Source organism: Schistocerca gregaria, chromosome 1 (assembly GCF_023897955.1).
Source record: "Schistocerca gregaria isolate iqSchGreg1 chromosome 1, iqSchGreg1.2, whole genome shotgun sequence".
In the NCBI taxonomy this organism is placed as follows: domain Eukaryota; kingdom Metazoa; phylum Arthropoda; class Insecta; order Orthoptera; family Acrididae; genus Schistocerca; species Schistocerca gregaria.
Window position 1 is genome coordinate 186874398 of NC_064920.1, and position 18662 is coordinate 186893059.

An 18662-nucleotide genomic window follows, 5' to 3' on the forward strand; every position below is an offset into this window, starting at 1 on the left:
TAAATGGCCTTCCTTGTTGGTGGCTTCTTCCTGTACTTGGTTCAAAACATCTGTCGAACAGCTGTAGCACACTTGTTTTTGTCAAATTTCAACACACAGAAAGCTCGCCCCGCACCTGAACTCCCCATGTTTGTGACTAGCGCTTACTATCAGCAAATTACCAAACTACACTGTGGCGGTATACATGAAAAAAAACTTTCAGGGTTTCCCTTCAAAAAGACATATGTATGATATCTGTACAATGTTTGGTTCTTATGCTATAAATAACTAAAAGTGTTTCTGGACTTTATGTACACCCTGTATATTCAATTAGTGACCCGCTCCAGCTTTGCATGGGTAATACTAAGTAACTACAGCTTGACAGCTTGTCTGGTGTAGTAATGATTTAGTTGTTGGGCCACCATGTAAAGCTATGATGATAATTTAGAAAACGATGTTAGGTAACTGAATAGCAACCTTTCATATAATTTAAAGAATTTCAATATGCATGCCAGGAAAGTTCTCTTGAGGCACAAATGTTGTCTGTTCCATATATAATTGGTATTTGGGGTGTCTTCTCATTGCACTGATTGGAAGTGCAAGCTACCACATAACCGGTCTGTCCGATTCAGCATCTGTTGAGCGCGAGTTATAGCCACTTGCCAGCCACCTAACTGCAGTACCAATATGGCGCGCTCCGCCCAACTGCAACGGAGTTCAGTATGTATGGCCACTTCCCAGGTGGCTGACTTCAGCAGCAGTCAAGCATGAGTTACATTTTGTGTGTGGCATTTTCCTGCATTTCCCAATGTAACATTGCTATGAAGCACCCTCTGCCACACAACATTAGTATGAAGCAATTTCTGCCATGCATAACTAGTACAGAACGTCTTACGCAATGCAATATGGTACAAAGCACCATCTGCCATGCATCAGTAGGAAAATCCCTCAGCCACATGACATTGGTATGAAGCACCTTCTGCCACACAATATCATTATGAAACACCCTCTGCCATGCAACATTGGTACGAAGCACCCTTTAGCAGGAAACAGCAGCAGGAGCCACCTTCTGCCGCACAACACTGCTGTAAGCACCCTCTGGCACACAGCCCTGGTTCAAAGCACACTCTGCCATGCAACATTAGTATGAAGCAACCTCCGCCATGCATATGAAGCAACCTCTGACATGTACAATTGGTACAGAGCATCCTCTGCACACAAAAGCACCTTCTGCCATGCAACATCAGTGTGAAGTACACACTCCCATGTAACACTGGTATGAAGCACTTTTGGCCACGTGACATTGGCACAAAGCACCCTTTTCAACATGACATCACTATAAAGCACCCTCTACCACCTGACATTGGTATGAACCATTCATCACCATGTAACATTCATACAGAGCACCCTCTGCCACATAACACTGATGTCAAGCACCCACTGTCATACCCTCATAAGGAGTACATTTGAGCTTGCACAATTTCATGCAGCTTCCCATTCATCACAGTTCAGCCAATTTCCATGAGATATTTATACATTATGTACACAATCCTTCATTGTAAATTAGTCTTTCTATCAGTGAAATTCATATCAAAATCCCTACAGTTGTTCCTGAGATTTGCATGAACACACAAACAGAACCATGGTAGTGGACTTCAATTTACACTGACGTGCCAAAGAAACTGATCTAGGCCTGCGTATTAAATACGGAGATATGTAAACAGGCAGAATACCGCACTGTGGTAGGCAGCACCTACATAAAATAAGATTTGTCTGGCGCTATTGTTAGATCGGTTAGTGCTGCTGCAATGGTAGGTTATCAAGATTTAAGTGAGTTTGAAAGTGGTGTTACAGTCAATGCACAAGCGATGGGACACACCATCTCCGAGGCAGAACGAAGGGAGGATTTTCCCTTAGGACAGTTTCACAAGTGTACCATGAATATCAGGAATCCAGCAAAACATCAAATCTCCCACAGCACTATGGTCAGAAAAGAAGCATGCAAGAATGGGACCAATGACAACTGAAGAGAATCATTCAATGTGACAGAATTGCTGCAGATTTCAATTCTGGGCCCTCAACAAGTGTCAGTGTGGGAACCATTCAACAAAACATCATTGATAAGGGGCTTTCAGAGCTGAAGGCCCACTTGCGTACCCTTGATGACTGCATGACACAAAGTTATACTATACACCTCATCTGGGCTCGTCAATGCTGACATTGGACTGTTGATGACTGAAAACATACTGCTTAGTCTGACGAGTCTCATTTCAAAAATGTTTCAAGTGGATGGATGTGTACAAGTATGGAGACAACCTCATGAATCCATGGACCCTGCATGTCAGCAGGGGACTGTACAAGCTGATGGAGGCTCTGTAATGGTGTGGGGCGTGCACAGTTGGAGTGATATGGACCCCTGATACATCTAGATATGACTCTGACAGGTGACATGTACCATTCACGTCCATCGTGCATTCTAACGGACTCTAGCAATTCCAGAAACACAATGTGACACCCCACACATCCAGAATTGTCACAGAGTGGCTCCAGGAACACTCTTCTAAGTTTAAAAACTTCCTCTGGCCACCAAACTCCCCAGACATGAACATTACTGAGCATATCTGGGATGCCTTGCAATGTGCTGTTCTGAAGAGATCTCAACCCCCTTGTACTCTTATGGATTTATGGACAGCCCTGCAGAATTTATGGTGTCAATTCCATCCAGCACTGCTTCTTCAGACATTAGTCAAGTCCATGCCACGTCGTGTTGCGGCACTTCCACGTGCTTGTGGGAACCCTACACAATATTAGGCACATGAACCAGGTTCTTTGGCTCTTCAACGTGGACTAGCAACCTGCCACAGCTTCACAAGAGTAGCACAAACACAGCTATCTGCAGCTGTATGACTTGTCTGACATACATGTGTAGAGGTGTATAAATATAATAGCAGTTTCTTTTGTGTGGCTCAATGTTTCAGAGTAAGTGTTTCAGTTGGATGTCACTTCAGTGAATTGCTTCTCCATAGCAAGTTGTCCAGAACAGAAAAATTGACCTATTGTTTAACTGTTTAGCATGCAATCTGAAACACATTTGGTTTGTGACAAATTGCCATATCACTGAGAGGTGATTGCTTAGGGGAAAAAAAGGAAAAAACTTTATGGTCTGGCCAAGATTTGATCCCATAACATTTCCATTACCACAAAGATCTCCAAGCCTGGCTTCAATATTACTTTTGAAAATGATGCCTACTGTTTAACATGGAATCTGAACCATGATCCACGTGTGGTGAATGTCCACATCATTGAGAGATGAATGCTAAGCTAAAAGACAGTAAAAAAAGCTATCGTCCAACTGAAATTCAATTTCGCAACCTTTGAGTTTTCAGGCATACCCTTTACAGTTAGACCACCAGGCCTGACATGGTGTCTGCAAAAGCTTCGCTGTCGACTGGAGTTGTGGCAGCTATGCAACTAGATGGCAATGCTATCGTTTTCAGAGTGACAATAGACTAATTCATCACAGTTCAGCCAATTACCACAAAATATTTATAAAATTTATATACATGATCTCCCTCATGAATCAATCTATTAGTTGAAACCAGATAAAAATCACCACAGTAGTTCCTAACATTAGCCCAAACATACACATAAATAGAAGACGATAGGTAGATAGAGAGATACATGGAGAAAACAGATGGAAGACATCCTTATTTATCCTAAAATAACTACTTAAAAACAATGTGTAAATTCAGATGTATGTAACATACAATTAAGTCAACTGAAGCTATCTCAAAAAATGCCCACATATTTGTAGTTATGCACAAACATAATTCTTTGATTTTTAACTTCAAAATATTCTATAAAATTTTAAAGGCAAATTTTAACCAAGTGACATTTTATTTACTTTTGAAAACAATCACATTTTTTATCGACTTTATACAGTGCAGAAAATCGCTGAATAGAAAGCATTGTGCATTTCAGACCCTTTCTCACTTAATTTGAACTGATTTCCTTCAATCTGACAATCATTTTTACTTCTTGTGTTATAATCATGGATATCTCTGATGATGCAGGACAATTTTTATAGAAATAATTGTTTGATATCAAGCTAAATCATGGTGGTCAGAGAGAGATTCGACCGATCGACCTCATGTATGTGAGTCAAGTGCGCCACCTCACTTGGTTTCTCTATTAGATCGTAGTCTCCAAACTTTAAAGTAATATTGCTCATGTTATATGTTTTGTTTGCATGCATTTGCATATATATGGTTTTGTTAATATTTATAAAAAGATTATTTCCATTGCAATAACAGTTTACATTTTTCACATTTAGGGAAGCTTTCTTCAGGTAGTCATCTGTTGAAACACTGTTGTCATAGTAGTTGTGGTCTTTAGTCAGAAGCTTGGTTCGAGGTGATCTCCATGCTAGTCCATCCAGTACAATCCTCTTCATTTCTGCGTAACAAGTGTGAGCCCTGGCCTCCTCTACAATCTTTACCCTCTACATTTCCTCACATTAACTTACTGACAATTCATTGGTGTATCACATTATGTCCTATTATCTGATTCATTCTTTCGGGCAAACTATACCAAAAAATTCTTTTTTCTCCAATTCAGTTCAATACCTCATCATTTGTTATTCTATCTAGCCATCTAATCTTTAGCATTCTTCTATAGCAATAGATTTCTAAATTTTATAGTCTCTTCTTGTCTGAACTCCTTATCGTTCACATTTCACTTTCATACAAGGCTAGACGAGACAAATACCTTCAGTAAAGACTTCCTAACACTTAAATTGAAATTGGATGTTAACAAATTACTCTTTTTCATTAAGTTTTCTTTGCTACTGCTAGTCTGCATTTTATATCCTGTTTACTTCAGTCATCCATCAGTTGTTCTGCTGCCTAAATACTAAAACTCATCTATTACTTTTAGTGTCTCATTTCCAAATCTAATTCCATCAGCATCTCCTGATTTAATGTGACTCCATTACCCTTATTTTACTTTTGCTGGTGTTCATTTATAATCACTTTTCAACAAACTACCCATTACGTTTAACTGCTCTTCCATGTCCTTTGCTGTCTCTGACAGAATTATGTGATCAGCAAACCTAATAGTTTTTACTTTCAAAATGGCTCTGAGCACTATGGGACTTAACATCTGTGGTCATCAGTCCCCTAGAACTTAGAACTACTTAAACCTAACTAACCTAAGGACATCACACACATCCATGCCTGAGGCAGGATTCAAATCTGCGACTGCAGCGATCACGCGGTTTCAGACTGAAGCGCCTAGAACCGCACGGCCGGCCAGTTTTTACTTCTCTCTCAACTTTGCTGAATATACATATTGAATAACACAGGGAATAGGCTACAACTCCATCTCACAGCTTCCTCAACTATCAATTACCTTTCATTTCTTGTGACTTTCACAACTGCAGTATGGTATTTGTACCAGTTGTTAGTAACCAACTGCTTCCTATAGTTGATCTCTGCCTCCTTCAAAGCTTTAGAATGGAATCTAATCAACGATGTTGAAAGCTATGTCTAAATCTAATGATGCTGTAAGTATAGGTTTGTGTTTTGTCAACCTATCTTCTAGGCCAAATCATACGATCAGTATTGCATCGTGTGTTTCTACATTTCTCCAGAACCTAAACTGAAGTTCCCCGAGGTTGGCTTCTGTACATAATTTGTCAGTAACTTACAACCATGATTATTAAACTGATAGTTTGATGGTATTCACAGCTGTCAGCACCTGCCTTCTTTGGAATTGGAATTATTACATTTTTTCCTGAAGTGTGACAGTATTTCACCTGTCTCATATACCTACATACCAGGTGGAATATTTTATCAGTGCTGTCTCTCTGAGGATCTCAATAATCCTAACAGAAGGTTGTCTGCTTCGGGGGCCTTTCAGTGCTCTCTCAAATCCTCCTCGCAGTTTCATATCTCCCCTCTGCCTTTCTTATTTCATCACTGAAAGCTGTCCATTTGTTTTCTATTGTATTCTTTTTCCTTTTTCAGTACAGCATTGTTTAATGCCCCCTCTGAAACTCATGACAACCTCTGTTTCCTTCAAATTACCCAGGTCTCACCTCCTTAATTTCCATTATTCCTAAATTCTTGTTTTAATATACAGTTCATAACAAACAAATTATGGTAACAGTGCACATTTGTCCCCTGAAAATGGTTTACATTGTAAAATATGCTTTCAAAATCTCCATCTTACCATTATATAATAAAATCTGAAACCTTCCAATGCTCCAGATCTCTTCAACATATACCACCTTATTTTGTGGTTCTTAAACCCAGTGTTAGTGATGATTAAATTATCTGAAAATATCTACCTTTCCTCTTTCATTCCTTTCCCCCAGTCCATATTCTCTACAATGTTTTCTACTCTTCCTTTCCTTACTTAATTCCAGTCACCCAACACATTTAAATTTCTGCCTCCCTTAAATGTCTGAATAATTTCCTTTACCTCATTAAACATTTCTGCAATCTCTTCAACATCTGCAGAGCTAGTTAACATATAAACTTGTATTACGGTGGTGGTTGTTGGCTTCGTGTCAATCTTGGCTAGGGTAATGCTACACTATGTTGTTCACAGTAGCTTATTCATTTTCCTATTTTCCAATTCATTATTAGCATTACTCCTGCATTATCTCTATTTGATTTTGTGTTGATAACCTTGTACTGAGCTGACCCGAAGAGCTGTTTTTCCCACCATCACACTTCATTAATTCCCACTGCATCTAACTTCCACCTATCCTTTCCATTTTTAAATTTTCTAACCTATCCAGCCAGTAAAGAGATGTAACATTCCACACTGCAACCCACAGAACACAAGTTTTTCCTGATGGTGACGTCCTCCTGAGCAATCCCCACAAGGAAGTCCGAATGGGGGATTGTTTTAACTCCATAATATGTTACCTAAGAGGATGCTATTATATTTTAAGTCATTCAGCAGAAAAGATGTATGCCCTTGGGAAAAAAAATTACGGCTGTAGTTTCCCTTTGCTTTCTGCCATTCGCAGTACCAGCGCAAATAGAGAATGTTGGGTAATGTTACAGGACCAGATCAGTCATCATCCAGACTGTTGCTCCCACAACTGCTGAAAAGGCTGCTGCCCTGCTGGAACCATTAATGACAACAAATGAAGTGTTATATGCATCTACGACAGCATTTCCACCTACTACTTTGGGCATATCATTTACATATATAACGAAAATTAGTGGGCCCAGGACTTGTGACGTAATAATGGCACATTCAGTGAACAGACTCTTCTGGAGGCAACTTGTGACAGACTCAGAATCTTGTACGTGCAGGTATGCTGAGTTATTCTTAAGTACTTCACCTTCTCTAAAACCTTTATCATGAAAATAAATAGCGTAATGTGTCAATGCTATTAATAATATATCTTGAATTTCTTAAAGAGTTGTTGTAACTCTGTAATACTTTGTGTACAGTATCTTGTGCTAGGCATGAAAAAGGCATCAGGCTACGTGAATGTAGCCCCCCCCCCTCCCCCCCCCCCCCACACACACACACACCTCCACACACACACACACACACACACACATCACCAATCCATTTAGATAGTTACCAATATTAATTCACACTCTAATAGTTTCTGGAGTTGTAAATGGTTCAGAAATTTCATTAAAAAGTTCCTCGAAAGAATAGTAAAAAGCCTAAACTGCAATTTTATCAAAACAAAACTTCCTAATTTGGTCTTATAATGTAGTCTGATCACCAAATAAAGAATATAAGACACTCTTATTTGTGATAAGTTTGTCATTTATGTCTCTCATTCAGAGTTTCATCATTTACAACTGCTTATTAGAAACTCATTTAGATAAAGAGAGGCTATGAAACATTAGCATTAGCATATACTAAAAACTTACTACAGAATGACTTTCACGAACTCTGCACTTTATATGTCCTTCAGAAAGATAATGTTATCAAAGGCTTCCATATAATAAAAACAAAATGTTAACACAACAAATACTCAATGGCACAAAGCCTTCTTGTATACTGTACGATTATTAATTTATTTGGGTAAAAATAAATATACACTACAAGGTGATGCACACATTAAAAAATCTTCACACACAACTTACTACACGTCAGTAAAAAAATAAAAATATTATGTTTATCTACCTGAATCTCTTGAGGTGTGTGGAAAATGTTGAAAAATCTCTCAATGTATCGCTGATACTCCTCTCTTGTAGCCACACTTCCCTCATCCATCAAATCACCCAAAAAAATGACTGCATGAGGTTGCATTTGAGAAACTGCCCTTGTGAATGTGTTACGTAAATATCTGTAATGTAAAACAATCTGGTAAGGAATATGCACAAAGAATGGAAAACATCAGTTTCTTATTTTAATAGATATGTGGTATCTGTTCTTTCAGACATGACTGATTTCAATCAACACCTGCTTGCAGCTAATGTCTGTAATTCCTTTGTGTCGTAGTTCTTACTTTATCTTATACTTCTGATACGAAAATATGGTTACAGTATTTCTAATATACTGCAGATATATTGCTTTAATTTATGCTGAGACAAATTCTGAGGTGAAAAATTCCAAAATACACTTGGATCAGAATCCACCTTAAACTGTAGGTACCTCTGCAACTAGCAAGGCAAGTCATCTCCAATATTAATGCAGTGTTGGAATCAACCTCCAGGTAGAGGAGAACTCTTATCTTTTACTCTGTCTTAGTATCAAAAAATACAGTATTTAAACGAACTGCATGGAGTAATTATGCCGAAATTAGCATATCACCTGCTGGTATGTCAATAACACAGTGTGTACACATAAGTATCTATTACTGACAAAATGAGAATCATTATCATGTATTAGTTGCTGAGAGTTAACATATTTATATTTTTTATGATACTGAATTTCAAGAACTGCAATGATTAAGCTATTTTTGCGCTGTTGGCACATGTGTTATATATGTTGTTTAACTGGCTGAGGAACATGAACACATTAAGATAAGTACCTACTGGTAAACCAATTGAGCATGGAGCTAAGGCAACAGAAGTTCTGAAATTTCCAGCAGACAAATTCTGCTTGCTACAGTCAAGTAAATTTTATAGCAGACTGCTTCTCCCTGACCTTGGTGATAACAGTTTATGTCAGGTTATATTGTTTTTGATGAGAGTATACAACTGCCTCCAGTTTAATAATATACTGTTTTTATTTTTCCCACCAGGAAACTGTTACATATTTTTTACATTTGTTGTGCACTTGTTTCAGGTGTTCCTGACACCTGATATCATCCGGAGATCATGGTGTCACATCACAGTCAGCAACACATATTGATACCACAGACATTAGCGAGATCTCACTGCAATCTGCAATGATGTACTGAGGTGCTTGTGACAGTACCTTCACACCAGAGTCAATACAGAGCTGAGCACAAAGAGCTCTGCCGAGACAGCAGCCAACATCATCATGTAGGATAGTGACAGTCCAAATATAAGATGAAATGTACTTTTTTTAAATGTTTCATTTTACAACTCCCACTCTTTTGCTGATGTTCATTAGATAAAAAATTATATTATAGGAGGTATATGTCTTGTCTTCCAATGAACAAACAATTATTATAATTGGATTTCATAAGTAATTTGTGTTCATTTAGAACAACACCTGATTCAATGCTCTTAATAATCATTATTCAAGAATATTTTTAATTAACACTTAAGCAGGAGTGCAGCTTTTCATAACATGACCAGGTGAACAGCATTCTTTGTACACATTTATGTTACCAAGGTAAACATGTATGAGCAAAATCACAGTTTAATTGACAACAATAAAATAAACTTACATTATATGAGCTGAAGCATTCTTAAATTAAACAATAATAAAATATATGCTGATAAGCCAAAACATTGTGACCGCTGCCCACGGTGAAGTTGGATGCCCCTAGTGGTGCTCCAGATGAGTGATACAGTAACAAAAGTATGTAAGCAGAGCAGACACAAACTGGGGACCACCCTAGCAAAGATATGGGCTATAAATTGGGAAAACCATGTGATAAACAACTTTGACAAAGGGCAGATTATTATTATTATTATGAAAATCCTGTGAATGGGTATCTTAAAACAGCAAAGCTGGTCGAATTTTCATGTGCTAATGTCGTGAGCATCTACGGAAAGAGGTAGGACAACAGTTAAACTACCACTGAGTGCTAAATGCATGGATGTCAACAACTCTTCACAGAATGTGGGTTTAGGAGACTTGTCTGCTCTGTAAAATAAGATAGGTGGTGATCTGTGGCATCTCTGCTGAAAGGGCACAATGCTGATGCAAGCACAACTGTTCCAGAGTATAGCATTCATCATACATTGATGAACATGGAGCTCCAGAGCAGACCACCCCTTGTTTGCATGTTGACTCAATGATGTAATCAATTATGACTGCAGTGGACATATGACCACGAGGATTCAACCACCGATCAATGGAAATGTGTCAACTCTTACGATGAATCACATTTTTACCACACTAGTTCAATGGTGGTCTCCACAAAAGCCATCATCAAGATGAATGGTTGCTCGAAACATGCAATACAGCATGGGCACAGACTCGTGGGAGTAGTACTATGCTACGGGAGACATCTCCACCACTTGCATGGGACCTGTGGTATTAATCGAAGACATGCTGACAGCTGCGAACCACCTGCATCCCTTCACGCTTCACATCTTATCCAATGGTGATGTTATGTTTTACCAGTATAATTGTCCGTGTCACAGAGCCAGAACAGTGCTACAGTGGTTTGAGGAGCATTATAGTGAACTCACATTGATGTCTCGGTGACCAAATTCGTCTGATGTACATCCAATGGAGCCCATCTGTATCGCTATCGAGTGCCATCGCCACATATGCAAATCAGCGGCCCGTTATTTATGCAAATTATGTGACCTGTGTATAGACAAATAATGCCACATACCTCTACAAGTCAACCAACAAATTGTCAGGTCCCCGATACGCAGACTCAGTGACATGCATATCAATCCAAAGATAGAAAAACAAGCTATTAAACAGGTGGTCACAATGTTTTGGCTCATCAGTGTACATTCATTATTTCACTTTGTTAGCACATATGAGTGTTACCCCACAGTAACGACCAACTCAAAGCATTCAACAGTGCAACTGCATCAAATCCCTGATCACTCATTATATCGCAGACAACTGCCTCATTGTGGGATTGTGCTGCAAGCTCGTAATCAGGGTCAATTTCTTGCACGCATCATAAATTTTTTCTTGTCTAGTACTGCTGTTCACTTGGATGTACGACAACACAAATTTTCGCTGTGGCTGTGATAGCAGAAGCAATAATGAAAGACTAGGTTTGGGCTCACAATTATTAAAAACAATGAAACAGTACAAGGCAATGTTACTTGTCAGAACGATATTTTCACTCTGCAGCAGAGTGTGCGCCGATGTGAAACTTCCTGGCAGATTAACACTGTGTGCCAGACTGAGACTCTAACTCGGGACCTTTGCCTTTCGCAGGCAAGTGCTCTACTCATTTCTTCCAGGAGTGCTAGTTCTTCTAGGTTCGCAGAAGAGTTTCTGTGAAGTTTGGAAGGTAGGAGGCAAGGTACTGGCTGAATTGAAGCTGTGGGGGCGGGTCGTGAGTCGTGCTTGGGTAGGTAGCTCAGTTGGTAAAGCACTTGCCCACAAAAGGCAAAGGTCCCGAGTTTTGAGTCTCGGTCCAGCACAGAGTTTTAATCTGGCAGGAAGTTTCAATGTTACTTGTGCTTGGCGCACTTTATATATAGGTGTGTAGGAGTGCCCGCTCAATGGTTTAAGTGAGAAGAGTCTCAGTGTACAGGAAATATTGTAATGTGTGATGTATTTGTGCATCGATCTGGAATGTCTATTACTTGAGGCATTATATGCTTATTTTCTTTTGGAAGTCACATTGTTTTTTTTAATTCCAAACTAAAGTGACTTATTGTCATAAGTCGTTAGATACGACAACCAAATATTCACTTACTTATTCCATTTTCAAATACATCACACACTATAGTAAGAATATTCAATTTTACAATTTTTTCCTACAATTTTGAGTTTAACAATAAATTTAAATTTTAGATTTAACACATTTTACATTTGTTATTATATGAGAAACTGTATTAAATCTTTTGTAATCATTAGTTTGTTTGCAAATTAATATTATGAGCCTGAAATACTTATGAAGTACGACATTTCTATTCCTGTTTCATAAAGACTGTTAGAAAATAAATTTAAATTTCTGTAAAAAAAAATTTAAAGCTGGTCTTTTAATTTTGCAGCAGGAAGGGCTGCAAAATATTCTGGGAGGGCACTGGCTTGATTCAGTCCAGCATGAAGTGCATATTTTTCATATAATGCTTTCCTATGGCTATTAACAAAGTACTTTGATTTTTGCCTAATAGCCTGGTTTAGTTCACAGTTTAAATTTGGCTTCATTTTTTTCACAAGCAATATTACTTTAAAGATATATGGTCTTTTAATGGTAAGTACACCTGCTTTTGGAAGCAAGTTATGACATGATTATCTGAGTTTAGCACCACAAGTAATTCTAGCAGGCTTTTTCTGCAATATAGATATTAGTAGTGTGTGTAGGCTTGCTTGTATTGCTGCTCCCCATACTTCTATCTTACACTTCAGATTCGATGAGAACAATGAATGCTATGCAGTTTATCACATACATATCTTTAAAATGTTTGCTGATCATGTTTACGGCAAATATGTTTTTACACATTAAGAGATATATATGCATGCACTGACTTATATTGTCCTGGATTGTGATTCCAAATAATGTTATCCAGTTTTTCTTTTTTACTTTTGGGGGTTAAATACTATTATCACAATTTTTGTAGCATTTACATTTAGATGACTTCCTTTGACATACTGAACTATTTCATTGCAACTCTGTTGTACAGTACCTCTGTACTGTCATAGGCTTTGTGTTTGCATACAAGATATATGTCATCCACAAACAATATTTTTTAGAATTCTGAGAACTACACCTTACATCATTAACACAAATCAAGAAGAGAAGAGATCCCAATGCATTTTAATAACACTTTAACCCACCTGCCACTTTTCCCAACTGTTTGTCCCCACATAATTTTATTGTTATCTTCTCTTTGAAGTTACGACATATCAAAAGTTTTGTGCTATCAACATGGTCAAATGCAGACCTGTTTCAAAAACCTTTATCACACACAAAATGTGTGACATGATACATCATTTGTCAAGTTGCCAGAAGTACAGACTGAGATTGGCTGATGTGAATCAAGTTTATGGACAGTTAGAATGGACTTCGGTTCCACGACTACCGCACTTTCTGGGTACCAGATTAGTCTTTCATCATTCTAACGAGTACAGCAACATTCAGAAAATCAGTGGGGTCCCACAACACAGAGCTCATTTCTCAATTTGTAAAGTGTTACTGAGAGGTAAACACTTTCAGTGATGGGCCAAAGTCACATTTGGGCACTGGTCCATGGCCACAGATGTCATCTTGTGAACTGAGTCTTGGAAAATGATATAATCTTGCAGGTATATTAAACAGCATATGTGTATACTGACTGCAAAATTTAGTGCAAATACGACCAGCAGACAGACATAATGAATTAAAATGTCATGCCTTGAGACTTGGCCTCAAGTCTCAAAAGTATGAAACACGTCGCTCAGAAATATTCATTCAATGTGATTTACTTCAGCTTATGCGGTGCTGTTGTTATAAATACTACGCTGAAGGACACTTGCTTGCAGAATTAACATCTTGCATCAATAAATACACTAAAGTTTGTGAAAACTAACTCCAAGAGGGATATAAACAAATGAAATTAATGTTGTACACATACTGTGTCCAATACACTATGCAGTAATTAATATTGCAGAACAGTTACTTAAATGACAAGATGAACCAACTATCTTCATAATTACTATTTTTATTCACTTCCATTGTAATTTTTCAAAGATCAGTTTCACTACCACCACCACCAACAACAACAACAACAACAACAACAACAACACGACTATTACCACACCACCATGACTATCACAACTAGTAATACTATCGCTTCACCTTTCTACTGAATAACGTCATTACAACATCAAACTGGTGGAAATAGTTTTCTGTTAAATGTCATAATTAATTTAGAAACGAATCACAGTGTATGGGAGATTGCCCACGAGTGCATAAGGAGATAATGGGTTAGAAGCTGTGAAAAGGCAGTAGCATAAGGTTCTCAATCCTGCTGGATTAGTACTTTCAGGCCATCGTCCATAGGTTACCTGGCTACATGAAGAGCTGTATTTACTTCCTCTACTGTCTTTCCATGGTTTCCATTCCATAAAAGTTTGGATATCTGCTTATCACTATGAATACTGGCACCTTATAACCCATTCCCAAGGCCTTGCTGTCGCTAATCATGACGTTTTCCAATGTACTGCCAACTCTGCACCTGGTATGTCCTTCTTCACGAACTTAAGCAACTACATCTTCCAGCACAAGTACTATTCTTTAAAATGCTATATTATTACACAAATCTATGCTAAGTCTTGGGAATTTGCATAGTATACATGTATGCTAACCTGTGTATGAGAAGCAAAGATGAAACTTTCCTACCCACATAAAATCCTAAGCAATTCACTCAGATTAGATTCACTGGTAGCATAATCACAACTGAAGTCAAGGGCAAGAGGTGCTGCCCTCATTTTTCTGAAATGACAACAATTTCCTTTTAAACTATTAAACTATATACTGGGATGATAAAGGTTGTGGGAAAACAATATGCACATATATAGATGGTGGTATTATCGCATACGCAAAGTATAAAAGGGCAGTGCAGTGAGGACAAGTGACAGCTGTGACTCAGGTGGTTCATGTGAAAAAGCTTCCAACATGATTATGGCCGCATGACGGGAATTAATGTACTGTGAACATGGAACGGTAGATGAAGTTGGACACATGGGGCATTCCATTTTGGAAATTGTTAGAGAATTCAATATTTTGAGATCCACAGTGTCAAGAGTGTTTCGAGAATGTTACATTTTAGGCATTACCTCTCACCACGGACAATGCAGAGGCTGACCATGCATTTAACGACCATGAGCAGCAGCGTTTGTGTAGAGTTGTTAGTGTTAACAACAAGCAATACTGTGTGAAATATCTGTATAAACCACTGTGTGATAACATGCGACAAACACATCCGGTATGACAGTGTGACACAATTTGGCATTAATGGGCTATGGCAGCAGACGACTGATGCGAGTGCCTCTGCTAACACACATCACCTGGAGTGACTCTCCTAGGCTCTTGACCATATTGGTTAGACCCTAGACTGGAAAATCATGGCCTGGTCAAATGAGTCCCAATTTCAGACAGTAACAGCTGATAAGGGTTTGAATGTGGCACGGACCACACGAAGCCTTGGACCCAAGTCGTCAACAAAGCACTGTGCAAGCTGATGGTGACTCCATAATGGTGTGGGCTGCATTTATATGGAATGGACTTGGTCCTCTGGTCTAACTGAACTGATCATTGGCCGGAAATGGTTATATTCAGCTACCTGGTGACCATTTGTAGAAAACAACAATGGAATCCTGCACTGGCAACCCTCCCACAATTATGGACGGCTATGGAGACAGTATGGTTCAATGTTTCTGCAGGCTTCCAAAGACTTGTTGGGCCTACGCCTCATTGAGTTGCTGATGTACTCCGGGCAAACGGAGGTCCAACATGATATGAGGAGGTATCCCATGACTTCTGTCACCTCAGTGTAAATTCTTCTGCTCAATGACCCGCCTTCTTGGATGTTGATACCCACCTCTCAGAAGAGGTACATTACAACCTTTGTCCATTTTAAACACACCGATCACTAACAATAACTTCTCATGTATAGTTCTCCCATTTTCAACCCATGTCCTAACACTCTCCACAAACTTACTAACAAGTAAAAAAATAATCTCTCTCTTACTTCCAATGGCTATTCTACAACACTAAAACAGAACCATATTCTGCACTGAACTCATCCTTATGCCTTATAGAAAGATAGTGAATGCACTGCACCCCACACACCTATCAACTATGCCCTATACTAGTCCAGGGCATGTGTAAAGCCAGACATGTCATATACCTTGTTCAAAAACATTTTTGCAGCACCCTCATTACTTGCATAATTACTGTTCTTTATCAGAAACCACTTTGTATATTATTTTGAGAACAGGAAACTGATATGTAGACACACCTTTGTAATAATTATAAACGTAAACCTGTGCTTTCAATGTACTTCAGTACAGTGCACTATATCCCAATCACCAACGAAACAATGCCGCTCTACAACGTCAATCAGTCAACATGCCTTGATGGACATTTCAAGCTTTGGCTCTGAATACATTTTCACTTCACGACAAGAAGGGCTGTCAGCACTTGATGTTTCCAGTACAATTAGCATACACCACATACATGTCATTCAAACAATTCAACCACTATGGGGAGAACACTGAAAGTCTGGGTTGTAATGGTTACATGCAGTCAATAATAACCAGCTGATGACCACTTTCTATAAATAATGGCTTGCAGGTACTCCAAGGAAGATGCAACACAACCATATGCTGACTTTCTGGAGGCAGTTGGGAGAGCTGTGTCAAGTTGGACAGTATGCACTCACCTCCACACAATAAATTAATCCTCTAGGCCTACATTACAAACAACACTACAAACCCTACATTGTGGTGTGCAATGAACTGAGCAAGAAAATTTCTGTAATGGAATCTGGATCAATGGTGCTGAATTTAGTCATAAGTGAGTGCAGGATTAGTCTGATTGTCATCACAGAAGCATGTGGGTGGAGCCAGGTACGAGTGCACATCTCAGGCACATAATCAACAGGTTCAGTTGGGAGATGGGTCTGTCATACTTTGAGGGCTTGCAGTACTGAAATGGAATCTTCCAGCCTACTTTCTACCCTTTAAGTCAATGTTTTAGTGATGAATTTGTATTTTAAAATCATAATGCACAAACACACTGCACTTACCTTGTGGACGCCTTCCACCAGGAGAAAAGAAACAAATGAATGGAATGAAAAGTGCTATCTGCTGACGTGAACACAATTAAACATGCTTGGATCCAATTGGAACCTGCAAAGTGTCATTGCAAGTGCACTCCCCAGACACTGGATGACCTCAGGAGACACCACCAGTGGGGCAGGCTTGATCAGCAACGTCTCATTCACACTGCGGACACCATGCCATGATGAATCCCACTATGACACAATTCATGGGGTGCAACAGTGTTGATACTGCATATTATTCAGTAGCAGATTTTGATTTCACAGATGTGCACTTTCAAAGAGCCTGCCTTTATTTTGGTTACTGTTTTGTTATATATCACACAGTTCAGTTGTGTCCCCCCTCCCCTCGTCACCCTAATTATTATTTTTAATTCTATGCTCTTGAATTGAGCCCACCATTCTTAGATGTGCATATGGTGCAAAATGTTTTCGGGAAATTTATCAACTTCACAGTAATCAGATCATAGCTAATGGGCTTAGCCATAAATCAACAAGCCATTTGTCCAGACAGCTACCTACATACCTTTTTTTTTTTTTTTTTTTTTTTTTTTTTTTTTTTTTTTTTTTTTTTTTTTTTTTTTTTTGCAGGCAGAACTCCTATAGATCCAAAAGTCCCACAATGTTACTGAGCTCAGCTTCCATTAGTACTTGCCCTCCATCTGTCTCTGCATCTCTTCCTAGTTCTGCCCCTGTTCTCATTCAATTCTACTCTCCCCCCACCCCCATATGAGTACAAATCCATCTTCTTCACTCAACAGCTTCAATTTCCTCACTGTTCTTCATTTTATTTATACTTCCAGATTTCTCATACAATTCCCTTACCTCCCTTCCTCCACCTTCCCTCTTCTCTTATCAACACCCAGTATCTCTTGTCTTTTTCAGTCCTGTATTTGCACTTGTTACTTGCTTCACTTGAGCCTTTGAAATGCTTTCAATGAAACTTTCGTACATCTCTTCATATTTAAATTAAATATAATGTTTCAAAGATAAATATTTCTGTAAGTAGGAACTTGATGAGTCAGTCACAGAACTGTGCTTTGAAGTGTATACCACCAAAAAGATGGCAGCTGCCACAACTTTTCATCTATATCATATATTTTTTACTGCGAAGTGAAAAGCTAAATATACCAATCGGCAACAGTACTTGACAGATTAGTAATTTAACCATGTCTCATTTGATACTAGGGATCCTTTACAGTTTTGATCATCTCCCACTAAGTTTCATGAAAGGATGGAGATACAATTTGTTTTAACTTACAGAATTTTATTAATTACGCAGAAAAAGCATGTTCCACTGCACAGTTCGTAGATATCTGTTGTCAAAATCTCTTATATGGTGACACATGCTGAGACTGTATTCTCTTTTATCAATTTCATTACATGTCCACAAATAATGAGCATGATACCTGTAACTTGTAAATCACTACAGTTACAGATATAAAATTAGTTACTGTTCCATTTAGTGTTTACGTTCTGCAATACTGCAATGTATGTAAGTGTGGTAAAACATAAAAAAGAGAAAGTGACAAGAAAATAGAAAGGACGTGGAGACTATTCCAGTGGCATATTGTTACAGCATTTGCATTTGTA

General features: G+C 38.5%; 1 protein-coding gene across 3 annotated transcripts in view; it reads right to left on the minus strand.

Annotated features, from left to right (window-relative positions):
• LOC126336442 (uncharacterized) overlaps positions 1-18662 on the minus strand; it is a 99437-nt gene that overhangs the window by 50069 nt on the left and 30706 nt on the right. For 2 of the 3 annotated variants that reach the window (XM_050000147.1, XM_050000156.1), the window contains one exon: positions 8146-8308. In XM_050000147.1, coding sequence (XP_049856104.1) covers positions 8146-8308 — 163 coding nt within the window. Of the gene's footprint in view, positions 1-8145; positions 8309-18662 lie in introns of those variants that run through there. The other variant, XM_050000163.1, reaches the window with a different exon arrangement.